At 41.5% G+C, this 26,232-nt stretch overlaps 3 protein-coding genes across 10 annotated transcripts in view; 1 reads left to right on the top strand and 2 right to left on the bottom strand.

Moving 5' to 3' along the window:
- LOC102288613 (unc-79 homolog, NALCN channel complex subunit) overlaps positions 1-3,032 on the bottom strand; it is a 34,417-nt gene extending 31,385 nt beyond the window's left edge. For 4 of the 7 annotated variants that reach the window (XM_005916710.3, XM_005916712.3, XM_005916713.3 and 1 more), the window contains exons 1-2: positions 2,193-3,032; positions 704-824 (exon numbers count right to left, since the gene is read on the bottom strand). In XM_005916710.3, the coding sequence (XP_005916772.1) occupies positions 704-824; positions 2,193-2,214 (143 nt within the window). In that variant the 5' untranslated portion in view covers positions 2,215-3,032. Of the gene's footprint in view, positions 1-703; positions 825-2,192 lie in introns of those variants that run through there. The other 3 variants (XM_005916715.3, XM_005916714.3, XM_014331933.2) reach the window with 2 other exon arrangements.
- Positions 3,033-3,268: 236 nt separating this feature from the next.
- On the bottom strand, positions 3,269-4,390 carry si:dkey-85n7.8 (COX8 domain-containing protein). The gene is made up of 2 exons (XM_042218202.1): positions 4,182-4,390; positions 3,269-3,460 (listed from the first exon to the last, which is right to left on the bottom strand). The coding sequence occupies exons 1-2, from the start codon at positions 4,296-4,298 to the stop codon at positions 3,350-3,352; spliced, it is 228 nt and encodes a 75-aa protein (XP_042074136.1). The 5' UTR covers positions 4,299-4,390; the 3' UTR covers positions 3,269-3,349.
- Positions 4,391-6,699: 2,309 nt separating this feature from the next.
- The window catches only part of btbd7 (BTB (POZ) domain containing 7), a 24,526-nt gene continuing 4,993 nt past the window's right edge, over positions 6,700-26,232 (top strand). Inside the window, exons 1-8 of one of the 2 annotated variants that reach the window (XM_014331932.2) lie at positions 6,700-7,130; positions 13,693-13,938; positions 16,386-17,537; positions 22,216-22,424; positions 22,892-22,967; positions 24,822-24,982; positions 25,092-25,235; positions 25,668-25,857. In XM_014331932.2, coding sequence (XP_014187418.1) covers positions 13,839-13,938; positions 16,386-17,537; positions 22,216-22,424; positions 22,892-22,967; positions 24,822-24,982; positions 25,092-25,235; positions 25,668-25,857 — 2,032 coding nt within the window. In that variant the 5' untranslated portion in view covers positions 6,700-7,130; positions 13,693-13,838. The remainder of the gene's footprint in view (positions 7,131-13,692; positions 13,939-16,385; positions 17,538-22,215; positions 22,425-22,891; positions 22,968-24,821; positions 24,983-25,091; positions 25,236-25,667; positions 25,858-26,232) is intronic. The other variant, XM_005916709.3, reaches the window with a different exon arrangement.

Raw genomic sequence — 26,232 nt, 5'->3', positions numbered from 1 at the left:
TAGAAGTAAGGCCCACCATTTTTTTTTTAATATAAATTAGCTAATAAGAAAAGACAGTGCCTCTGTTCTCACTGAAGCTGGCGGGTAGTAATACTGGAACCACAAGAAATATCCTATCTCTGCAGAGCATGTCTGGAAAAATGAAGCTCCAACTGGACAGAGAGAAAAAAAAAGAGGAAATAGTGCTCTATTAAATTAGACGTGTTCAAAATGGCTGCCTACTTGACCTATGCTGGAAGAGGAAATAACAGGCTGTTCCCTTCACAGCACCCAAGAGAGCAGGCTGACCCTGCAACTGCATAGCCGGAGGAGCTGAACTCCAGGCCCTCTGGGAAGGACACAGCAAACCGCCTCAGGAAAGCGTTCATCTAGCAACCGACCACTGAATCAATAAACATCACTGAGCCATCTATCTCCGCAGCTGCCTTAAAAAGACGACACCATAATTACACAGGAAATCTGCTACAGTCTGTATCTTTCAGAGCAGAAGAGGCGAGGCAACATCTGCCATGATGGCCACTTCCCTAACTTCTTGCTGACATTATGAATTGATATGAGACATTGAATTGTGTCACTGTCATGCCTTTGAGAAAGTGTGTCAGAGCGACCTGCTGTAATTAATCTCATCTGATTGTGAAGGAAGCTAATATCAAACATTCTACAATCTTTACTTCACCTGGTGGCTCCAGAGCAGGGTACTTACCTGAGCAGGGTTTGGGAAAAGTATTTCAGTGTGTTTGCAATGTCTGTTCCGGAGGGCACTGGGTAAATATTGTGTTGCACACGGTTGTGATACTCTTGCAAGTATCGTATCTTAGAGGCAACTGGACAAAATAAAGAGCAGAGCAACAAGCAAATCAACACTAGTGAGATATGATGCACGACAGCAAAGACATATATCATGTAACTGAACAAGCTGTTAGGTAGCATTTAACATGAATCCTTCAGCTATGAAGTTAAACAAAAAGTCTGTTTTCCCATGGTTCTCTGGCCTTCACCGGGTGACCTTTTTTGTCATAGCAGCAGGTCACAGGAAGCCCTAGAGGAGGCAGTAACCTACTGCTTACAGAAACAAGCTCACACACGAAAGGTTGCCAGTTCAAGTCCCAAGACAAGCTGGGAAAATGTGGTTATAGCGAACACGAAAGGGGGCTTAAGAAGCAACACAGAGGAACATTTCTGTAATGAGCCCAGCTGGCTGCTCTATATTGAAGTAATCTCTGTAGGTTCAGATATGACTGTGCTGTTTGTTGTTAGGAGTTCAAATATGTTGAAGTGGGTGATCGCTGACCCATTTTCTGTGACTTTAGGCAGGAATGTTTAGCTTCCTTCCTGACCTGTAAATGACAAACCCCAAAATAAAAATAACAGCTGCAGGCTTGGAGGATTGTCTGGTCAAAGCATGTGCTGCGATAAATACTGAAGCACAGCATCTTTCCGGTTCATCATAAAATTAAACTTCCTCGGAAAGATAGGACATTTTTTAAAAATATTTTTCAACCTTTTAATAATATTTCGAGCTGTTAGTCACAACAGCACATTCAGCGTTTTCTGTTCATTCCCTCACTTACTGTCTACCAAACAACAGGAGCAACACCCAACTTTTAACCAGCTGATGGGGCTGGGAACCCCTAACACTGAGTTCGACCCCGTCTTTTATCTATTGTTTACGGTAAAAAATAAAAAAAAATAAAAAAAACAGAAGAACTGGTGTCCACCTGTTCACAACCAGCGAAGTGGAATGAACAACAGACGTCAATATAGTGTGATCAGACCCCACGACTGATCAATATGAAGCCACCATATTGTTCAGTAGCCTGTCAGGTCGACCTTGAGACCAACATTACACTTCGCTTTTCCCACGCGCCTCAGCCAGCCACGTCAATCAAAATCAAATAAAATAGAAATAAATAAATCGGACCACAGAGCGATTCGGACATGGAATTGTTCCATCAACATGCAGAGAAACAGAGGGTGATTCAGTGGCTCTCTGTGTGCACTGAGACCTCCAGCCATCCTCTGCAGTGAGAGGACGTGTTGCAACCTGCCTTGGCAACCGCGGTTTCATCACCAAGGACAGCTCCCCTTGTTCGCTTTCTTGGTTAAACCAAAAAAAAAAAAAAATCAGTTTCCAGCCCCCTCACAAGACAAAACAGAAACACGCACGCACGGATACACACAGCCGTACTTACACTGCTCTGCCTTCGTAGACATTTCGCAGACACTTGGGGAAACATAAAACCCAGACTGTCAGTTGTTTTGATAGGTTTTTCCCTTCCCGGCGTTGTGTTTCCCTCAGTCGTGAAAAAGTGACTATGCCCCCTTGCAGCCCAGGCTCGTCTTGATTGTACCACTTTGCACGACGGATTTATACGCTGTGGTGTTTTAGCTGTGCTTCGGTCGCTTTTGCGATCTTTGAACGGAAATAAAGGGAGGGCTTGTTTTGTAAATCGTTTTTATATATATATTTTTTGAGGTGGTGGTGGGGATTTTGCTCTCTCGTTGCAGAGATGGGTGGTGACATATATATGACACACCACACCTTTCCAAATGGACTGATCCGGCTTTGACAAATTGTCATTCAAGAATTCCGACAACCCTGTTTGAGCTGATTATAGGAGGGAAATACTAAGCACCTCCGCTTATTTGCCTCAGTGATGCTTTACATGTGTGTATTTGTAATGCATGAAATGCTAAACATGCAACAGATGGTTGTCACACCTTCTTAAACATGTCCTTGAGAAAACATCGTGGTTTTTTTCCCCTGTTTTATATAAATACAGCATATTGGCCACCGTGGATTGGCAGCGTGTCCTAATATTTTTATACTGATATTTAGTAATATTAATATTAATCTCCACTATCAGCTGGGCGCTTTAAAGAGTACATTGTTATCCAATAACACTTTCGAGATATAAATATGCATGTGTATGAATACTTAAGCCTGTGTCTAAATGCAGCATTTCTCATTTAAGCTGCACTTCCGCTAGTAGATGCAGGAGTGAACGATAAACAGACCCTACGGTCTGAGGTCCTGACAGACCCTTCCCATCATGGTTTCTGCCAAGAATTTTGTCTATACTCCTAACTGATGAAAATGATATCCTCAAAGTGTGTTAAAGCAAAAATGTTGTCTTTTTCTAATATATCACCCTCAAAACAGTCAATAATCTCAGAAATAAAATACACAATAGTTATCATATGTAACTGTTTATATAGGAAAATAGCTCAGTCAGACTTCAGATTTAACAAAGGTTTTACTTTTTTCCACAAGATTTTACACAGTGGAGAGAGGTTCACACAGTGACATTGCTTGGGTGTCTGTCTGCAGAGTTCCTGTAGAAATCAATCATGTTGAGGTATTCTGGCCTTGTCTTCGATATTCTGGGATATGATGCATGATCCAACCAGCCGGGGCCAGGAGAGTCACAGCAAACACGCATAAGGCAAAGGTAGACTGCTGTAAGAAAGTCCAATAAAATATAACCATGAGTGTTTTATTCACAGACACTGCAAATGTAATCTACATGAAAGGTTATAATACACATTCAATGCAGTGTTAGTGTTTGAGCTCTCAAATATCTTCTTTCATATGTTAAGTTGAACAGAAAGGACTAAGCCAATGAACACGACAGAGGGTCCCGGTCTTAGTGATATAACTTCACCGCCACCACCCACTTATATTTTCCTGCCATAATATTCTCTCTGTACCTCTCCACCATGGTATTCCTAACCTGGGATGAGCTTTGTAAAAGCCCCTATGGATGTCCCTTAGGACAGATCAACAGATTTATAGTGGCATAAACACTTCCTGCTATGCTGCAGTTCCATCATAGGATCCCTTTACAGAGGCCAGAGCATTGCGCTGACTTATAAATAACAAATGAATAAAACATCTCTTCCACTCTGCAGACTGGGGAATGCAGTTCGCTTGAATTCTTCGCATTAAGGGCATTTGAACCATCACAGACACTGACTTCCAATGACTGACTATTTTATATTGTTTGCATTTTTATGCCACCATAGTCCCTAAAATGGCATTACTTGTGGTTTAGCATCCATTCAGTACAGGAAAAATATTACTGCAGTTCTTGCTTTTGTTGCAGGACATTATACAGTGTAGATATTCAAGGATGTCTGCCTGTTCAATTACAAGTACAATAAAAGTTAGTCAGTCCTACCACTGGCCCAATCTTTTCCTTGGGTGGCTTGCTGCAGATGGTTGACCTCTGATTTTGCTTAATGTTCTTCAGCAGCAGCAACCTGGTTAGTGTGGGTCTCCTAAAAAGCAAGGACATCTTTCTTGAGACAGCTCACAGTAAATCTCGTTCACAGAAGAAAAATGTGTCTCTGGAAACTTCTCCTCACATCCTGTGAGATACTGACAGATAGCCTGTACTTTTATCTAATTCCCATCACTCTTCCAGGGAGGAGTTACTTCCATGGACCAAAGACACTTGTATAAACATACAGAATGAGTTCTCATCACAGCAAATTCGGTCTTGGTTGTGTGCCTGAAGATTAAAGTGGACTGAAAGGGGGAAATATTGGTTACAAAACACTGATTTCGAGCCTGAATGAGCACACAAGGTGTCTTTTTTAATGCTGAACAGTCGTTAGTTAAGCACACAAAGTCCTAAATTAAGAACACAGCAATCAATTGTTGGCAATTGTTTACAACATTTTTCTCTCTAGAAAGTACACAGGACACAGAGTGCTGAAGAAGTAATATGCATTTGCTGGATTTTTGATAATCCATGTAACAAATATTGATTACATATTTGTTACAATATTGATACAACAACAGCATTCAATTTAATTCAAGTTTATATATATATAGTACCAGCTCACCACAATAATCACCTGAAAGTGTTCTATACTGTAAGATAAAGTCCCTACAGTATTGGAGAAAACCTCAAGCCACCCCCAATGAGCGCGTACTTTGCAACCATGGGAAGGGGAAACCTCCCTGTAAACAGGAAGAAATCACTAGCAGAGCCAGACTCATGGAGGGGAAGCCATCTGCAGAAGCCAACTGAGGGTGAGGGGAAAGAGAAAACATAAAGTCCAGTAATAACCTGAGCCTATAGCAGGATAACTAAGCGAAAGTTTAGGGTTTGTTGATCCAGCCCCAACTATACCTTTTATCAAAAAGCAAAGTGTTGAGTCTAGTCTTAAAAGTAGAGACAGCGTCTGTCTCGTGAATCCAAACTGGGAGCTGGTTCCACAGGAGAGGGGCAGCATAGCTGAAGGCTCTGCCTCCCATTCTCGTTTTTAAAAACTCAAAGAACCACAAGTAAACCTGCAGTCTGAGAGTGACATGCTCTGTTGGGATAATATGATACTATGGGGTCTTAAAGATATGATGTGGCCTGATCACTGTGAGGAAAATAAGTTTAGAGTCAATTCTTGATTTAACAGTGGATTAACCAGAGGCTTTTTAGAGAACATTTAGCTATCAATAACTGTATTACTATCACTACACAACTTGTATATTAATTCCATATATAGATAGAAATTTTTGTCATTTCAAAAAAAATATTATGGTATCTGAACCAGAACCACTTAACAAAGATCTTCAAAAGATAGTCTTCACAAGTCAACACAAAGACAGGGCTATCCAGATGTCTGAGTAAATCTCTTGTATTTCTGTTCTGTTCCATTCTATTCTGTCCTTCTATTTAATAGACTGGAGGACATACTGCCTGAATAAAACCAAAGGCATGTATTGCTTAACTTTGTCATTTAAGGCTTTTCCTTTTTAATTCCTTACTCGGGGTGATTGCAGGGTAATTGTAGATTTATATCAACATGGCAAGTCGATGCAAATAATAAAACAGTGTCCATTGTTTATGATTATTTGAAACCTATAGTGTACATACAAAAAGGTTTTGGCACTCACATTACATGTATTCTGTCGCCCTCAACAGGATGCAGTAAGAACTAGATCTAGCTGGGAAAAAACAGAACCAACTTTATCCCTGAAGTCTTTACTACTAGCATATGCCTGTTTACACAATAGTCGACACTGAATAGGAAAAATATTCCAAATCAAACAATGTTAAGGGATCAATACGTGTATGTATTGCAAAGATGCATTGCTGCCGTTAGCTTTAACATAATAATCAAGGCGAAAATTGGTGGTGCAGCCTGCATCACAGTAACGTCATCTCATAGGTCTGCCTCTAAATGAAAGAGGGAAAGGTTAATAGACAAACCATGCGCTGGGTTGCATTGTCTGGAACATTTTCTATAATATTATACTTAAAATTGCATACCGCTGTTCGTCACAGCTCCCGATTCTCCTGCAGAATTACTGACAATGTCATCAGTTATATAAAACGTAAAGGGAAGCTGAGAAGTACTGTCTTGACCATATGATTGTGACACGTACGTAGCCCATTTCTGACTACTGCCACCAATTAAACGCTAGAGGGCGCTCGCAAACGGTATATTGCACAATCTGCTGTGAGTACTGACGGGCCTCTTGAACAGTCGGCATACAGCAATGAGAGTGTTAAGTTGACCTAAATTCAAAGAAAGATAGACTTTACTTCCAAAATTAAGACGTTTCAGAGCACGAGCAAAGCGTGCCTTTTAAATTTATTCGACACCTGCAGAATTTGTGCAAAATTTGAATATCAAACGCGGGATGTGAAATGCTTTTTCATTGGGTCGCAAGTTACTGCACAACGAAAATGCAGTAAACTCTCGCGTTTGAAGGTTTTATTTTGAAAAACATGACCGGAAGTTTCCTTCTATTTTGGCTAACTTGAAACGGGTAGCGTTGGGATAGGCCATAACAACCACCCAACAAGGCGTTGTGCTACTAAGGGGAAATACCGAACCGAACCGAGATTTAAAACGGTCTGGGTTTAGTTTTTAGTCGAGGTAGATGCTGAAAAATCACCGGAAAGTCGATGCAAGTGGAAACTATTGCACATTAGAGACCAAAGGTTGACGTCGAGCCGTGCGTAATGAGCAGAGTTGGGAAAAGAAGGTGTTGAGCTGCATTTTTTTTTCTCTCTCCCTCTCCCTCTCTCTGCCTGAGACAAGTTGGATCGGAGTGCTGCCTAAACTACGAGGGGAAACGAAGAAAAAATAATGCCTGCGAAGCTCCTCACTTTCTGGTAAATATCTTTTAACGACCGCTTTTCAACAGTTGCATCTCATCTTGCTCAAAGTAAATTTCCGAGGGCTGAAGTCAAAGCGACACCGCAGAGATAGCTTACCCTAGCCTCTTAGGATATGCTACTAATTACAGGGCTGTGGTGAATATGACTCCTCTTACTGGGCTGTCGCCATACAATTTGGACATTACTTCCCTTTTTTATTTATCAGCCGCGAAAAACAATCCGCTTTAATTTTATTTTTTTTCTCTGCTCTTAAAGGCACTTTTAACCAAAGCTTCCGCTGAGCAGCGGTAGCCCAGAGAGCAACAATAGCTCCGTGATAACGGCAGGCTAACAAAGCCTTTGCAAATAATTTGATTTATTTTCATACGGGCTGGAGAAGACTGCTCTTATTTGTTTTCGTTTTGCGTGTGGCTGGATTGGTAGAAAAGTTCAGGATAAGTGTGATTTTTGTGTCACTTTGGAGAAAAACCTACATGTTGCTGATTATTGCATCTGTGTGACACAGTAGTTGACAGACTGAGCTTTGGGGACAGTTTAAACCGCAATTGTAGCCGCTATGTAAAGATGAAGACTTATTGCGTGGCTAGGTCTTGTAATAATTTCCACAAGTCATGCAATTATTACCATAATAGATTTAGATATCAATGACTTCTTTGAATTGTGTAGGTATCTGACATTAACCCATCCAATAGAAAATTAGTGTTGCTGTAGCGAGATTTTTTCCTAACAACGTATGTGATGTTTGTTGGCATTAGCATCCATGTAAGTGATGAGGAGCCATATGCAGTCTGCGATAATCCCATGGTAATCTCACTGAAATTGCGGGTAGACTCAGCAGTCAGTCTGTTAACTCCACCTTTTTCTAAAATGCAGCCTGTCTGTCTTTGCAGCTCCTCACTTGAATAAAGGTGCCTTCCCCGTGCGTTTTAGTGCTCATGTTTACCATTTCGCTGGGTTAAGTATTTGTGTCAGTGCTTCAGAGCTGTATAATGACATGTAATTATCAGTGTTACAGTGCTCAGAAATCCATGACTGGCATGAAAAGGCAGCGAGCTTGCAAATACTTGCCACTCAGTCAGCCGCACTTTACCCTGAATGCTGTTTACCCTGGCCAGTTGGATGGAGAACCCAACAATGAGCATTGACATCTCACTCAAAATAAGCACCCATTGTTTCCTGAGTTGCCATTCATTCTCTGAAGATCGACGACTGGGTTATGTTTGCGCAGTCATTAAGTGTATGCCTACTTCACATGATGGTTCTGTTCGGTTTTCCATTGCAAGCACACCTACAGGATGACATTCATCTGTCCAGTGTTTGTTGGATAAGTTGCCATCATGTATTCAAATCAAAGGTCTGAAAGAAAACAAATTAACTTTGAGGTAGCTGTGTTTGATATTTGCCATTTTGTTTCATGGCCTCTAGAGCAAAACGTAATCAGCTGACAGCGTACTCAGTGAAATGTCAAATATGCACCATTACGGTTCATATTGTTAGTTGACACAGGCTAATCCTGAGGCTGCTCACCATGAGTCATCATCGTGGGGACTTTGTTTCCTCTCTCCGTTTCTGTCATTTCACTGTGTTGTCTGTTTTCTAGCTTGTTCTGATTTTTCCTTAGGTTCCCATGGCTCTCCTGCCAGAATCTGTAATCAGCTGAATGGCCTGACACAACATTATGCTGATTTACCTGATTGGCAAAAAACATTGTCGGCATAAGCGGTCTGCTCTGCCTCTGAATTTGCGCTCTCCGGTTATCGTTTCAGACAAAATATGACTATTATTTTAAAAGGGCGGACTTTATTTTGTTTTCCACCAACCTTCGGTGGCTGTTCCAGTCGGGTATCTTGCTGCGAGATGTGTGCAGACACATCAGTGCCATGGAGGTCACTCTGTGTTAGAGAGTTCTGGTTTCTGCTCACTGCTGCATTGCTTTTTTTATGACCTTCCAGAGCACCCTTGATTGTATCAAATATCAAAAGAGTCAGACAATCTGTAACTGAAAGCTGTATTTCTGTACAGCTCTGTAAGCAAAAGATGTAATGGGCAACTTACCCCAGAGGTCATTTAACAGGTTTTGTGACAGTAAAACTTCTTTTCATCCCCCAAAGCCGGCATCTTTTGTTTTTCTTGTTGTATGTGAATCAGAAAGATAAACTTTGTTTCTTCTGTGATTCCTATTGTGAAATGGATACACACATATGTCAGCATTGGACTAATAAAAATACCTTTTGGAAACATTAAATTGAAGAGCTCTGTGTGTGAGAGCTTTAATGCATGACACTGCTGTGTAATTGCAGACAGGAAAGTGTTTGGGGAGAGTATTTCAGTGTTTCATTCAGGCCTGACTGTGGCACTGGCTCCTTTCCAGAGGATTAGGGCATTTAGCCACTGAACCAAACAAAGACGTCCATCAAAAAGCGGACATAGTTTTATTCACAAGATTCACAGTGGGACTAGTAGAGTACACAGCGCGCAGGTTTCTTCAAGCTGTTTGAGCACAGACGTGTGCGCCTTTTTAGATTAGTAAGCTGTTATAAAATTACCGAAGAGGAATGAAATGGGAAATTCTCAATCATCTTCGATGCTAGCCAAGTAATTCTCCACATCACCTTTAATTTGGTGAAATCTTGTCAAGCCCATTCTAGCTTAATTACCGCTGCCACTTTGACTTCAAACGCCGGTTGCGTGTGTGTTCCAGCAGATGAGTTCAGGTTTATGGAAACGACTTGTGAAAAGGCTGCACTGAAATAATAGAAATGTGCTGCTAAAATTTGGGCTTGCGTACAGGACCGAAGACCTGTGTACCCACCTCTTCCGTTTTCTCTAGCCATGATGAGGATATCCACATAAATGATTAATAAAGAGCCCTGACAGTCATTTGAATAATACATCGCTCCTGTTCGCGTGCCAAGTAATTTTTGTATGTTCAGTGGACGGCTGTTCTTTTGTCTTTTAAGCCCCTTTAACTGGCTGATTGTTAAAATAACATAAAAGTGATCCATGACTGAGGCAAGGTGAGCGGTTTGAAAGGGTGCATATGTGTCCATGACAGCGTGTGCGTAGAGGTAGGTGGGGGCAGGGAGTGTCTCTTGTCACCTCTCATTAGGGACGCATAGTCCAGCTCGGCTGGTGTCTGCCTTCCCCCGTCTGTGGCACTGCCCTCCTCTGCTCCCAGCCTGAGCAACAACAGAGCGCCTCAGTGTTTCAATCTAAACTGCAGGAAAGTGTCTTAATGTTTGACATCAGAGAGATTATGGCCAAAATGCTTCTTGCACATTATGAGTCAGGTCTCTGCCCTAAATTATGGTTTTAGAATTCAGCACTGCAGCTAAAGTTAAATTTGGTTCGCTAATTTGAATGAATTAAAGCCGCCTCGCTGGGAAGTTGGTGTGGTGTTCAATGGATGCGTTAGTTGCTTTGTTTTATTCTGCCTCTGCTCTGCTCCTTAGAGAACCCCAACCACCACCACCACCACCGCTGCCTTTTTGTAAACAAGACAGTATATATCTCAAGGGCTGCTTCCTCTCTCCTACATATTCAAATTCAATTTCTAATTTTGTCCAAATTAATTCCCTGTGAAGATGGGGCTTATTTAAAGCAGTCTAATGAAATAAAGATCAACCAATGTTTTTATTGGAGTGCTCTAGTGTGACTGCCTGGTGACTATTTGTGTGTGGAGTAAGAGGCTGTGGTTTTCCATTGAACCCTTGGGAGGTTGTGGAGTGGTTCTCTACAGGGGCAGACACTATGATTTATTAGTATGGTAGGCAGGAAAACCAGCAGTCTGAGATAAAGCAGATCTCCCATCACACTCCAGTTCTAAGTTTGGTCTAATATACAAAAGAGACTAAATGAGAATATATACGTGACTCTTTTTGTGTTGAGTTATTTAAAGGACCACAATGAGGATTACATTTTCAAATCTCTTAGTAATGTTTATAAAGGGACGAATTTATGCCAAGATGTAAGTGCAGACGGAAATTGGGAATCTTTCCCTCTTCTTTGGTTGCAAGAAGTAGTTTGCAAAAACCTTTGGATTTGCCTGCATTTCTGAATTGACTACTCATAAACTGCAGTCGAAACTTCATCTAACTTACTGTTTTAGATAAACCCAATCTGATTCAACTAATGAAACGCAAAGAGAAAAAAAAGAAAACTATAAGTCACTGCTCCCCTGAGAGCAGTGACTTATAGTTTTCTTCTGTTTTGATTAGTGGTCTTTCTTTTAGTGGACACTATATGACAGAGTTTCCTTTGTTTCTTTTTAATGACCTTTTATGATCCCACCTTGTTTTTTGGTAAAGTCTTTGCTGGATTTCAACCTCCTTGGGAAAACCCCAATAGTCCTAAAGTCTTTCCAACTTTTTGCACCTCTGTAATGTTTTTAATAACATCCTGATAAAAGTTATTGCAATTAAAGCTTTGCTCACACCAGCCAAGGGCAGACTTCAACCGCTGTTATACTTCCCATATCCGACATGCACGTCTCCAGACATCTGCACGCTCTCTGGTTTGCTCTTTGGGCTTGTGTGACTTTCTGAAGCTTGGGCAACATTTTAAGAGTAACGAGTGCAAAATCTTAAGAAAAGCTTGACCCCCTCAATCCAGCTCTATAACTGCAGTCTGCATGCTTGTCGAAATGAAGCCAGATAGACTCAGTTTGCAATTGTTAGCTTGAGTAGTCGTCAGTACACTCAGTTAATGAGGTGCCCTGTTTTCTTTTAGATCATAGCTGGTGACAGCACGAAAAGAGAAGAGGGAAAACTGCTTGGCCATTGCCATGGCTCACAGCAATAAGTTATGGTAATGACTGTAAAGAGCAACTTAAAGCTGCTCAACTCTGCATCTGCAGCACAGCTTCTGTCTTTGAATTATTAGCTGGTCCTCCAAACATATGAATTAACAACCAACTGAGTGCTCAGATGTCTGTTTGGTAGAGTTTTTGTCACATTGGAGAACTGATTTGCATAAAGTCGGCTGTTAAGGTTTGTGTAATCTAAAGCATAAATGTTCCCTTCATTGATAAAATAGAAGTTAAATACCCATTATCCAATCATATATTATCTTTCTTTTATCATGATAGAAAATTAATGTAGAAAATAATTTAAATGATATGAAAAGCTATTATTTTATAATGTTCTGCTGATCACTTGCTGCGTCCACCAGAATTTGCAGGGGGAATTACTTTTCCTGATCGAATTCTTAAAGACCAAACATATCCACCTGAGTATAACCTCATTAAGACCACACTGATTTGTAGCCATGCGAGCATAATGGCTCTGGGTGCCAAATACACACCAGGACCGGCTGTGTGTGAATGTATATGTGTGTTAATATCTCAGGCCTTAAAACGGGTGTTAATCTCATCTCTGGAGCTGATTTGGCTAAATGTTGGCTACCCATTGGATCAGTTTGGCTACTGGAAAAGTACCCAGGTCATGTATTAGACTTCCTATACTTTAAAGTAATGCAAGGTACAAAGTTCTGGTTTGGTTTGTATTCATTTTCTTGTCGTTTATTTATCAAGAAACCACAGTTTCATGATAAATAAATTCATCAACTTCCTGGAGAGGAAGGATTGAAAATGAAGCACCCCCCTGTATAAACTGTATTGTAGAATCACTGCCAAGAGACATATTTATGCTATGTTCTATATTTGTATATTTGTTGCCCACCCCATAACATATCGGGGGCGATCGTAGCTCAAGAGTTGGGAGTTCGCCTTGTAATCGGAAGGTTGCCGGTTCGAGCCCCGGCTTGGACAGTCTCGGTCGTTGTGTCCTTGGGCAAGACACTTCACCCGTTGCCTACTGGTGGTGGTCAGAGGGCCCGGTGGCGCCAGTGTCCGGCAGCCTCGCCTCTGTCAGTGCGCCCCAGGGTGGCTGTGGCTACAATGTAGCTGCCATCACCAGTGTGTGAATGTGTGTGATGACTGGATATGTAAAGCGCTTTGGGGTCCTTAGGGACTAGTAAAGCGCTATATAAATACAGGCCATTTACCATATATACCCTGAGATTATCTCATCAAACATATCTACAAAAGAGTTTTCACTGCACCTGCTCTTACAACTGAACTGGAAAAGTACCCAAATCATTTATTAGACTACTTCTAGTTTAAGGTGATAACAGGCAAAAGCAGAGTAACTTGTTCGGGTTGTACCTCCCTCTGAAAGTCCCCCACCACATCTGGATTACATTGTAGTTGACTGCTTGTCATTTCTTGAGGGGAGGATAGAGAAGTCTCTGTTAACTGGAGTCACTGTTGAAGATTATAGATAGGAGAATGACCATGCAATTTTCACTTTTCACAAAAACTCAATTTTTAGCACTTCAAACCTGTAAAATGGCAAGACAGCTATGATTCATCGGTGCCGTGAAATCAATATGGCTGAAACGGCGCGATAGATAATATTAAGTGCTCCTCTGTTCACCTTCCTTAACACTGACATTCATTATCTTTCCAAAAAGTCCAATCTCACAATGTTGCAGTCAACAACGTTTAAAATGCAGTCACTCTTAAGCTTAAATATCTCTCCTTCTGTTCTTCCTCCAGCCATGGCAGCTTGGGCCTGGAGCTCTGAGGATGCTTCAGAGGACCCGTTCCTGACCCGCAACTGACGACTGAGAGGAATACGTTGTCTGAGCAGAATGACTCAGCACGAGGGGGGACCCCCAAATAGCAAGTGAAGAGAACCGAGGATGGGTGCCAATGGATCCAGCTACCCGCACTCGTGCTCCCCACGGATAGGGGGAGGTTCACAGGCACAACAGACTTTTATAGGTATTAAGTGCATCACCGGTCAGTTCATGTATATGATTATTATTATTATTATTTTTACAATATGGCAAAATGTCTTTTGTTAGATGAATTACTGGTGAAAAACCCAATTTCTCTTCATGTCCAAAGTAGAGTCAAGAATCAGATTTGATTAAAAAATATCTCTACAAACATAATGGGATGGTCTGCTATACACATTACATTATATTAACCTGCTTCCATGGCAACTAATGGTGCAATAGGTGAACATTTTTATGCACGAGAGCTCTTAAACAGAGCTTTTGAGTACAACTGAATTCATTAAAAAGCAGTGGATCTACTTTACTGTGCCATATGGACTTAAATTATTGTTTAAGGCTGATGAATAATTGCATTAAGTATTTATTTGTCAGAACTGAAATCTAACTTGTAGACAGGAAGCGAGCCCTGTGACTGACTATAGCCTACTTTCTGGCCTGAATGGGCTGACAGCTGCACTTTGAGTTTTTAATGTGAAGAGGTTTTTTGGGGGGTTTTCTCTCTCTCTCTCTCGCTTTTGGTCTTGTTCCAATTTCACTGCTGTCATTGTTGAAGAGCATAGCATATGGCCTTCAGTTAGTACCTGTCTGACATGGAGTGTAGTGGTTTGCTTGTATGTACATATTGTCGACATTTAAGCACTCTTTTTGATTGCTGTTGAAGAAAGTGGCAGAGTCTAGTTTATGGCTCTTAAAGCTTTCCCTGCAGTCCTGAGTACCAGAGCGTTTGGAGAGCTGCTCCAGAGATTAATTTAAATAAGTCTTTTCTTAAGTTAAAAAAAGTGTTTATTTCAGTTTTAGAATGACTTAAGTCTGGGGTTTATGTGGGTTTCCACTTCAAAGTGAAAGCACTGCAAAGAGCCAAATTATCTCAGTAGCCCCTGAGACCTCTCCCGTTTGCTCTGAGCTCTGTAGCTGCTTGGTTGAGCTGGCCGGGGCCATAGATGATTCACAGTGTTAGAATGATTACTATTTGGGTCACACTGATGGATCCTGAGAGAAAGGCAGGCAGAGAGGATCTCCTTGGCAGAGGTTCCTCTGACGTACAAGTCCTGCCTCTCAAGCAAAAGATAACTGCTATTCAGTGTAATTGATTGGGCATAAATACATGAATGGACCTACGTTGATGGAGGAGTCTAAAGTAGGACGGGATTATAATTGGGTCTGTGATGATCAAGGTTTGGTCTGAAAAAAAAATAAAGACTTTTTTCCTTCCTTTTTTTTTTTTCCAGTTGTTGAACTAGATCCAGATGTTTTGGTAGCTGGGTCAGGCATGAGTGTCCTTAGCTTGATAGAGCAGGGCACAGATATACAACAGTAAACTGGTGCAGGCTGCTTTTGAAACAAGGAAAAAAAAAGAAAGAAACAAATACAGCTCTTGCAGCAAAGGAGCTCTAAAATGAACCTCTTTTCAAATTCATTTTATTTCTTGATCCTAAAAAATTGAAAATAAACACCTGAGAAATAACTGTGGCTTGCTTGTGCAAAAGTTGTGGAAGCCCTCCACTTGTAGAATTTGATTGGGGTTTTTAGAAGAATTACCATTAGGACTTTCTCTTTGATTAAATTCTCTGACTCTTCAAACATATCCAGGATTCAGTAACCGTGGGTTCCTCTTAACAAAGACTGAGGATGAGAAAATGAAACCAAGTGTTGCCTACAAGGCAGGGGAAAGCTTTAAAAAGATATCAAAGTGCTTCCAGCTTACAATTTCCAGTGCCCAGAATGGCATTAAAAAATAGCATTTAAAGGGAACTGTGAAAATCAACAAAATATTATTGAGCAAGAAAACTTTCAGGAAAAAAACATGTCTGGTGGGCAAAAAAAGGGAGGGGGGCATATGACGGTAAAAGAAGCTGCAGGAAGGTTGGGCTGACAGAAATGGAAGTGATCCATATACATGGTCTACGCCATGGACGCCTTATCGGGCTCTCACAATCCCATTACATGAACATCACTGAAAATCTGGGTATATTTAACATGCAATTTGTGTAAGACAGTCTTTAAAAAAAAAAGAACTGGAAGTCATCTGCAAGAGTGTCTGAAAATTGCTTAACCAAGAATAGAAAGTCTTTCAGCCCGCAGAAAAAGGTGTTTATCTGCCTAAATTGTGGCTGAATTGCATTGAAACTTCTGTACATACCACCTTTTACTGTTTCGTTTTTACAAACTGTGGACCCATAGTTGCTGTTTGGGGGGGGGGCATGAACACATTTGTCACAGGACTGTCAGGTAAACCTAAAACATGTTATGAATGTACACTAAATGTCACAATTCCCAATATGAAAACTACAAAATGTAAAAAGGGCCGTGTGTGTGTAAGGGAAAGCTTGACCACCCACCATTAATTTTTTTTTTTGTAATGTAAAACTGTTAATTTCTTTCTATTATAATTAGATGTATTTAAAACACAATAATTTTTAGGCTAACCTTCAGCTGTTTTTATTCCAGGGACCTCATCCTACTCTCAGCAGGGATATGGTTGGGAGTCAAAGCTATACAGCCTGGAGCACGGCCATGAGCGGCCGGCAGACAGGAAGAAGAAGAGTCTTGGTCTGGCGACTCTCAAGCGGAGGTTCATCAAAAGGAGGAAGTCTAGCCGCTCAGCGGATCATGCGCGGCAGATGCGTGAGCTTTTGTCAGGGTGGGACGTCCGTGACACAAACGCCCTGGTGGAGGAGTATGAGGGAACGGCAGCCCTCAAGGAGCTGAGCTTCCAGGCCAGCCTCGCACGTCCAGAGGCTCCTAGCTTGCAGCGGGATCTAGCCGCTCTCTACCAGCACAAGTACTGCACAGATGTGGACCTCATCTTCCGGGGTACTTGTTTTCCAGCTCATCGGGCCATCCTGGCTCCCCGTTGCCCCTTTTTTAAGACCTTGCTGTCTTCATCTCCCGGGTACGGAGCAGAGGTTCTAATGGACATTGACACGGCTGGCATTGATGTTCCCATGTTCTCCGCCCTACTTCACTACTTGTACACTGGGGAGTTTGGGGTGGGTGGAGCAGAGGATACGAGGCTTCAGAATGTGGATGTGCTAGTGCAGCTAAGCGAGGAGTTTGGTACACCTAACTCCTTGGAGGCAGACATGAAGGGCTTGTTTGACTACATGTGCTACTATGACGCTCTGCTCAGCTTCTCTTCAGACTCTGAAATGATAGAGAGCTGTAATGAGAGAGGAGCTGTGGCTGCAGCAACATCAGTGAGTCAAGGAGGCAGTGGGGCCCCAGGAGCTGCAGGGACCCCAGACGAGGACCTTAGGGCTCACAAAGCTATCCTGTCAGCACGCTCTCCTTTCTTTCGGAACCTTTTGCAGCGACGTATTCGCACAGGCGAGGAAATGACAGAGCGCACACTCCAGACACCCACCCGCATAGTGCTGGATGAGTCCATAATACCACGAAAATATGTGCAGGTTATTCTCCACTGCATGTACACGGATGTCGTCGAGCTCGGGCTGGTGCTGCGTGGCAGCCCCTCAGCAGGCAGCCTCGGTGAGGTGCAAGCCCTAGTGTCAGGGAGCCGTGGGGCCAGCACACGCACTGAAGAGGCCATGGAGCTGTACCATATTGCTCTGTTTTTGGAGTTTAGCATGCTGGCTCAAGGTAAGTCATAGTCACAATATCAACAACATAGGGTGTGATAGCAACCACATTTTTCTGTTTTGACTTATTTTGCTTATTTTCTGTCTTACTGATACTATTGGGATAGTCAATGCTCATAATAAACATGGCCAATGTGGGTTGGTTTATATGTGAATAATCCCTGTGAGCCAACAGCTCCGGCTTCTTATTGCTCTAAATGCTTTGTTTCATACAGTTTTTTTTGTTTTTGTTTTTTTTAAACTCGTGGCTCTGTGTGACATCAGTGACATATTCCTAATATGGTCATGTTGGGCACACAGCTCTGGCTGTGAGGACAGAAGCCCTTCCCATCTGCCATAAATCTTCCTTCTAAAGGGCAGCCAGCCAGGGGACGTTGGCTTAAATGGAGAGGGGCTTGTTTCAGATAGTAGCAGAGAGTCTGAACAGCAGCCCAGTATAACATACGGATATATAAATAATCATTATGTCGAACTGTGAATCAATTCTAGCAGAGTACAAGATTAAAATTATGGAGCTGGAAATGAGCAAAAAAAAAGTCCCAGATAAACAATCTGCCTCAAAATTTTTTTGTTTAGTTTCATTCCTAAGTAATTTCTTCCTTCCTGTCTGCAGAATACATGAGTCAAAGTGCTGGCAAGGTCTCTACGACAAATTGCTTAAAACCTTAACCAACTGTAGTTCAATAGCCTGATCATAAGGTTTAGAGTCAATTTGCCTCTCCAGCCTGTCATAATTGTGTCATTTTCTATTAACTTAATAATATGAGCTAGACTTTTATCATAATAGGATAGAATTTTGTACGTGAGTTGATGCCTTGCAAAACTCAACCCTGCTATAACGTCTCTTTTCATGCATTCATGTCATTTTTTTTTTACCAGACTCAGTGTCTTAATATTCTGCACTTAATATGGCTGCAGATTACTCTAGCTGTGACGGGTGTTAGAAACAGGCTGATATAGGTTATCTCTCCCTCTGGAGGCATACAGCCCCACTCTCTGTTACATGAGGTGCTTCTGTCAACACTTCATTTCTGCTCTATCTTTGCTCAGATTACACTCTTTTTTGACCCTGGTAGCAAAGGTTAAAGCCATACTTTTTACATGAGCCAGTCGCTTCCTCCACTGCACTTCCTCCAAAGTGGCACCTGAGCATTTTGCAGTTTCCAACACAAATAAACAAAAATCCACTTTAATCGGAATAACCTTTTCAAGTATGCAGTATTTAAAGCAGTCTTTTTCAAATACATGCAAAACTACTGAATTTGGCCCGTGTGAATCCAAAAGTGACAAAACACAATTTCTTACTTTATCGTGTCTTCTCGGCCAATAATGATCTTCATAGTCACAGTATAGGAAATTAGTTTGCCTAATACTGAAATGAAGCTATAAAGACCAGAGAGTTTGACTGCTTTGTGCTTTCTAATGAAATCAAACCAGTATTATTTTAAGACACTCGTTTACAGTTACATCCAGAATATTTAAAATATACTTTGCGATTTGACAGCTTCACCACTGTCGTTTCACAATAAAAGCCTGTGAGTGTTTTCTTTCAATTCTTCACTCCTCTGTAGCTCAAAGGTTATTTTTTTATGGTGAGGCAGCTGCAGATCTATAACATAGTCTATATGCTCTGTTGGCACACTGTTTTATAAAGCTGAGATCACTATAGAGTAGCCAGAATTTTTTTTTTTCTCTCCAAACTTATGCTGCAGCATTAATACAAATATAGTCCATGTCATAATCTTAATGTGCTAAAGTAGGTGTGGGTCTTTAAGCTGATAAGAGGAAACCACACATCCTGTTTACAGAGGAAGTAATAAAAAATATACATGTACATCTTTTTTTTTTTTTTAACACACAGCACTTTATTGCAATAAACATGCTGGTATTAAAATCTTTTAAAAGCAGAGGATCAATACTGTGTAGCTGCTGTATTGACTGAAGGCTTGAGAGTCTATTACCTTTTTTAAGACCTGTGTGGTGATTTTAATAGCACTGGACACACAACTGGTTAGACACCAGCTCCCACCCTCAAGCTTTGGGTGTCACTCTCAGGGTCATTCTGGCAGCTTAAGCCAGCAACAAGGAGGCATATGGTGTCATCCCCACACACCATCACCTCGTCTTCCCCCTCCACCCCCCCACCTTCTCAACAAGCCCCTAATCGAGGGGTATTTTTATCCCTCTTTGCTCCCTTTCCGTCTGTTCTGCACGGCTCAAATCATTTCCCGTCAAACCTCAAAGTGGAATGTGGTGAAATAGTTTAGGTTAACCTGATGCTATTTTATCCAAGTCTCTCTTTCTACTCTTTAACTTCCTGTTGTTACACTTTTTGAGATCACTTCATTCCTAGAGTTATTTTTGTGCATTTTGGAAAAGTGTGTTTATCTGCCTAATTTGGGTTAATTATGAGACTTGAAATTTGTAAGAAGCCATCCAACAGTTTTGCTGCGACGTCTCTTTAGGAGACAGCAGAGAGGTTTATGTCAGGGGTTTCATATATAAAGAGCCCCCTCTCATCTGTCACACTGTCATCCCCCTTTACGTGCTCCTTGGCTGCTTCCCTCCGGCTACAAGGAGGTTTGGCCCTTGGAGGTTTTTGTAGAGCTCTCTGTCATTCTTCCTTATTAATTCTCAAGATGGGCTTCCCTTTACGACTACATCTCACTCAAATAGTAACCAGTATTAAAAGCCTTATTAATTTTTCAAGCGCGCTGAAGAGATGATAGCCCTTCAGTGCAGTTTCATTGCTGCCTTCCCTTCTTGCTCTCTGACCGACCAGCGATTTCAGTGCCCTATCTTGTGTTTTGACTGCTTTGACTGAAGCTCCATTTCCTGACTGATTGGCTGAGATGATTTACATCCACATGCTTGTTTACATGCCTTTGAGTGCAGTTGATGTTTTAAGTGGCTTTGGAGACTGTGTGCTCTATAAACACAGAGCTCCAAATCATGACAGCATGACAAAATTCATGCGTACTCCAAAGTTGGTGTAGTGTAGAGCTGACTGTCGCTGTTCCTGCTGTTCTGTTGATATTCTTGTCAGTCGACTAAGCTCCAGTGAATGTGGTGCACCACCCGTGGAGAGGGGGAGGCGGGTTAGTACTAGATATAATGCTGATTCTAATCTCCACCTCATAATAAAAAGTGCTGCGTTTTAAAAGACTGGCTGTCACTGAGTATTCGAATGGGCTAACAGAGAGCAGAGCTGTTTTCTTTCCTGTGCCACTGGTCCCAAGTGGGGAATTGCCTGCTTTTGTGGACGTATGCCTGTGTGTCTGCTTTAAGGGGAGGGTGAAAAATAAATAAATAAATAAAATCAAATTGAACTAGACTGGAGGACTTTCTAGAAGATGAATAGCAAAACGACCAGCAGTGGGCAATGAGGCAGATGCTGGAAATCTTCTCCCGTTTTTCAGTCTGTTTAAAGCAGATAAAAAGGAGAAAAAAAATATGCAGGCCCACATTTCAGCTACATCTGTCTTAATGATGCAGCCTCAGCTGAAAAGACTGCGGGCGTCTGCTTTGTGTTTCTCGAACTTGCATTTACAAGCAAAAACACCCAAAGGGTTCATAGCTGTGCATGTACATTATGGTTGCTTTTCCATTCGAATCAAAAATTTGTACACACAGCTTGCATGGATATGAAGCTGAAGTATCAGTGGGGTCATCGCTCTGAAGTCTGGTGTCCAATTTCCCGGCGTTTATGTTCAAAGTGGTGGTTTGAGGGCGGAAGAGCAGCTTAGATTTTCTAGTTTAAGATTTTCCCAGAGGAGTGCTGCTGCCGCCGCCGCTGCTCCTCCAACGATGAACTGATGGACAGGACCGCCTGGAATGAGGAAGCTGGGAAGCTTTTATTTCCCTTCAGAACAGCTCTGACTGGACATCAGTCAGTCGGCTTTATCTTCATGAATGTCCACTTTGTGTTAATGATCGGAGAAGAACTTTCAATGTGAGCCACTAAGACTCTCTCGTTTGGAACTGTGATAGATTGCTTGACCAAACCGATCATATGTTAATCCAAGTGGACATGGAGGCTTTATTTCTGCATAAATGGATCCGTGTTAGATTAAGTGTTAAGAGTTTGAGTGCCATTGTTGGCTGAATTTGCAAAACTTGGTTCTTTTTTAAATGACTAGAGCACCAGGCACATAATTCCCTAAGCCTTCTGTGGCTTTTAATGCATTTTTGATTTATGCACACAAGTGGTCTGTGTGTACACCTTTGCAAAGTGTGTGCTTGTGCACCGGCAGCACATTTCCGCAAGCTGCTGTGTTTACTTATCACGGTTAAGAGAAGGCAGCTTGAGACTGAAACACATCAAGGTATCAAAGGCATTTCTGTGGGTTGGTGTGTTAGAGTAAAGCCGCTGCCTGCTGTTCTGGTATGTGCTCTGATTTAGGAAACGCAGCATGGAGGATGTGGGGGCTACTAGAGGGAGACTCCCTGGGTCAGTGAATATGAGTCAAAACTACTGATGGTTTGGCAGAGGCTGCAGCGTTACTTGCCGTACTGTAATAATTGTATAGTTAAATCATTAAAATACATTTTCAAACAGGCTTTTTTGTTGTTGTAGTGTTTCTTTTTTAAGGTTAAGTGACATCTTTCTGACTTCAATATATGCACTTCTTTTCAGAATATGATACATTTCTGCTTGTCTGTCTCGTTGCCTCTCCCAGGCTGTGAAGACATTATTGTGGAGAGTTTGTCTCTGGACTCTCTTGTCCCAATTCTCAAGTGGAGCTCCCAACCATACGGCTCCAAGTGGGTCCATAGGCAGGCCATGCACTTCCTCTGTGAGGAGTTCAGTCAAGTTGTCACTTCGGATGTTCTCTACGAACTTGGCAAAGAACACCTTCTCAGTGCAATTCAGTCTGACTACCTACAGGTAAGGAAACGTCTCTCAACTTATAGCACCTCACAGTGTTTGGGAATCTGTGATAGTTGCATGAAAATATTGTATACAAACACACAGTCCCTGCCCCAGTCACACACAGTCCACATGTGCTGACGCTGTTCACGTGCACACGCTGAGTCTCCAGAATTTCCAGAGTTGAAAAACAGTTCCCTAGAGAGAAATGCTTTCAAACCCAGAACCTAATCAAAGCTGAGCTGTCATCTGCACTGCCAAGCAACTTGGGCTTTACACCAGATGGTTGAGGTGAAGTGTTGTAATCCAACTACCCAAACAAACCAGACCCAAGCTTTGATGGGTAGTTGCCTGAACATATTGCATTTTCACTTTATCCTCGTGTCATACCTTCCCTGTTCTGTTCCCAACAATATCTAACCTTGTCCTAATAATATTTTTGTCTTTTGCTTTCTCTCTGTCCTATATCTCTCTTTCTCTGTCAGGCGAGTGAACAGGACATTCTTAAGTATGTTGTTAAGTGGGGCGAGCAGCAGCTTATTAAGAGGATGGCAGACAGGGGTAAGATAATACACTCTATAATTACCCTCTGAGCAGCCCCCCTAATTGCTCTGAGGAAATTACCACCTACTAGAGCTTTGTGAATATACTTAAAAGCAAAAAAGAGCCAAACTTTACCCCATAAATTCAACAGGAAGTGGTTCGATCTGATTTGTCATGTCATTGTTGCTACTGTGATAATTAATGCTCTTCTGAGGGGTACATGATCAAGGTTATTGGTATTCATATTATAAGGGAGAGCAGCCTGATTCCTCAAGATCCCTATAATTTGTCAAAACGATCTTGTGCGAAAGGTTTGAAATGCAGCCAGAAGATTGATGTAAAAGCACTAAAAGTGTTATCATACTTAAAGTGGTGGTCAGATATTTACATCCACTCATCAGAAGAGTTCTTTAAACTGTTCTTTTTCCAGGGTGGAATGATTGCATAGCATACATCTTTAATGACTTAAAAAACAAGAATTTAGGGTGAAAATATGAATTTATTTTGGATTGGAAATATACCTACTAATCTTTTACTAAACGGTGCTTAAAGTTCTACAGTAGCCTTTACGTTGACAAGGCCAAGCCCTATTAACCTCTCATTATGATTATGATAATGAGAAGTTGATAATTGACTACAGCTGGTAGTTTCTCTTTGCACCATAAAAAGGATTTTTGTTGAGCACTTATTGGAATCACCAGTAGTTGGAACAATGAACAATGGGAAATTTCAAGGAATTCAGTGAAGATCTAAAAAGGAGAGTCATAGAGTTACACAGTTGGGAAGGTCTCTTGGAGCCATTTTTTTAAACGACTGCAGATTCCAGGATAACCAGTTCAAACAATTGTACTCAAGTAAAAATTATTTAGATGTGTCAGCACTTTCCTAATGTCTGGAAGAAGAAAAAGAGATGAGACGAAACTCGTTACTACCAAGGCTCGAGCCTGCCGTGAACTGGAAACTGCTGCAACACCAGCGTCACTGTCGACAAGGAAGCGTTTTACATCTTAGAGGGTGCCAACCAAAAAAGAAGCTTCAAAACTCGACTGTAATTTGTAGCTGCCCACAAGCCAAATGAATTTCTGGAGGAAAGCTTTATGGTCACATAAGACAAAGCTGTTTAGAAAAGTAAATGTGATGCTTTCAAGTCTAAAAGCACCACACCAGCTTTCAAGTATGTTGTCAGTAGCATCGTTCTGTTAGGCTGCCAGTGCTACTGATACATTGAAAAATTTGGAGGACTACCTCCACATTCTTCAACTTCACCTCAAAGACTGTTGAAATGTGGAGACATTTGTGTTCCAACAGGACTGTGATCCCAAACACACATCAAAACATTTTTTGGATAAAGCAGGATAACGCTAAGCTTTTGGAATTGCCTACTAAAGTCCCAACCTCAACCCTATTTAAAATTTGTGCATTTTGCTTAAAAGCTAGGTCCATGTCAGGAAACCAAACAATTTAAACGGATTCAATCAATTCTGCCAATAAGACGGGTAAAATATCCAGACAGGATTATACCATAAACTTGTTGATGGCTACAAAAAGCATCTGCTCGAGGTGCAACGTGCAAATTAATATTTAACTAAATATTAATGGGGTTGTATGTATTTATTTAAGCCTTTGCTATTTGTCTCTGTAGATTAGAGAGAACCCAAGCTAAATTCAAATTTGTGCACCTAAGGCTTGTTTTTTAAAGTCTTTAAAGAGGTTTACTGTAGAGTCATTCCCTGGAAGAAGACAGTTTAAAGAAATCATATAAAACCCAAAATTACCACGATGTGTGTATGTAAACTCTGACTATAAATGTTGACGCACAAAAAGCATTACAATCATTATAATATCTGACCGTGGTCGTTCCTGTTTACCCAGAACCCAACCTATTGAGTGGCACAGCCCACAGCGTAAACAAGAGGGGAGTGAAAAGGAGAGACTTGGATGTGGAGGAGCTGAAGGAGATCCTGTCTCCGCTCCTGCCCTTCATCCGAACAGAGCACATCTTACCTCCCAACAGTGACGTCCTCGCCGACGCAGTCAGTGTTACTTATCTTTTCTCAGCTGCTGTGCTTTTATGACTGGTGTTTCTGAGTTATTGTGACCTTCATAGATTGAGCATTGATCCACATTCTTCACTATTCACAGCTCAAAAGGGGTTTGATAAGCACCCCTCCTTCAGACATGCTACCCACAGCTGAGGGGGGTAAAGCCAATGCCTGGTTGCGTCAGAAAAATGCAGGCATCTATGTGCGTCCACGCCTTTTCTCTCCTTACGTGGAGGAGGCTAAGGTAAGGTTCATTTATTTATGATTAATGGGGGTTATAGACGGGGCGGAAACCGGGGGAATGTTTGTGTCCCATATAGCTATCGCCAAAGTGAGCAGAGTTTCTGTAAAGGGTGCGGGCTAATGTAAAATTTGTCGACCTGTTTATAGCTCAGACGTGCTAAAACTACCCATGCCAAGTTGTTGTTATGCATACAAATCATTTAGTATTCAGTGGTGGCCTCTATCAGTCTGACCGAAATTTGCTTTATGTCCGTTTGCAAACTTTCCTAATAACTTATAGGCCTTCCCAAGGCCATGAATATTTATGACATATCCATAGACCAGTGAGTCATTATTAGATGAAGTGTCAGTCAAGTGGAACTAATTTGCAAAATGTTCCCCATGTCCTTGAGTTGCACATAGGACTTATGGTTTTTTTTTTATGTGTCCTCAGTCTGTTCTTGATGAAATGATGGTCGAGCAGACAGACCTAGTGCGTTTGCGACTAGTGCGCATGTCCAACGTCCCGGACACACTCTACATGGTCAACAACGCTGTGCCTCAGTGTTGTCACATGATTAACCACCAGCAAATGGCAAGCAACTCAACCACAGCTCCATCAGTCGTGGCAAATGAAATTCCAGGTAGGAGCAGTGTCGCAGATGCTACACAGTTATGGTTGACTTAAGTCAGGGGTGTCCAAACCTTTCTTCTTCTTCTTCTTCTTCTTCTTCTTTTTTATTTTTTTTATAAGAGTTCCATATTTATTCATGGAAAATCACTGAGGGGCCAACAGGCTTTCTCATCTTGTTTTTAAAGCATAAACATTATGATTTTTTTAACACTTTATTTTCAATAACACAAGAATTATGGTGATCAAGTGTTTGAACCTTAACAAAATAAATCTGCTTTCATTCACATATTGAGAATAAAATAACATAAGGATCTGCTGAAGCTGCTGAATATCAGCATCTCAGGTTCATTTTAAACATGACTTACTGGTGCTGCTACCATGAGGT

This window comes from Haplochromis burtoni, unplaced genomic scaffold (genome assembly GCF_018398535.1).
Source record: "Haplochromis burtoni strain Fernald_Lab_line unplaced genomic scaffold, NCSU_Asbu1 Contig_16, whole genome shotgun sequence".
Lineage (NCBI taxonomy): Eukaryota > Metazoa > Chordata > Actinopteri > Cichliformes > Cichlidae > Haplochromis > Haplochromis burtoni.
Note: the sequence above shows the minus strand (reverse complement) of the source record. Positions and strands in the feature narration are given on the sequence as shown.

Excerpts from the sequence above, each read along its gene's own strand:
- si:dkey-85n7.8 (XM_042218202.1), bottom strand. The coding sequence starts at position 4,298 with ATGTCCTTGCTTTTTAGGAGACCCACACTAACCAGGTTGCTGCTGCTG. Across the intron at positions 3,461-4,181 it reads AGGAAAAGATTGGGCCAGTG|CAGTCTACCTTTGCCTTATG; the intron begins GTAGGACTGACT and ends ACTTTCTTACAG.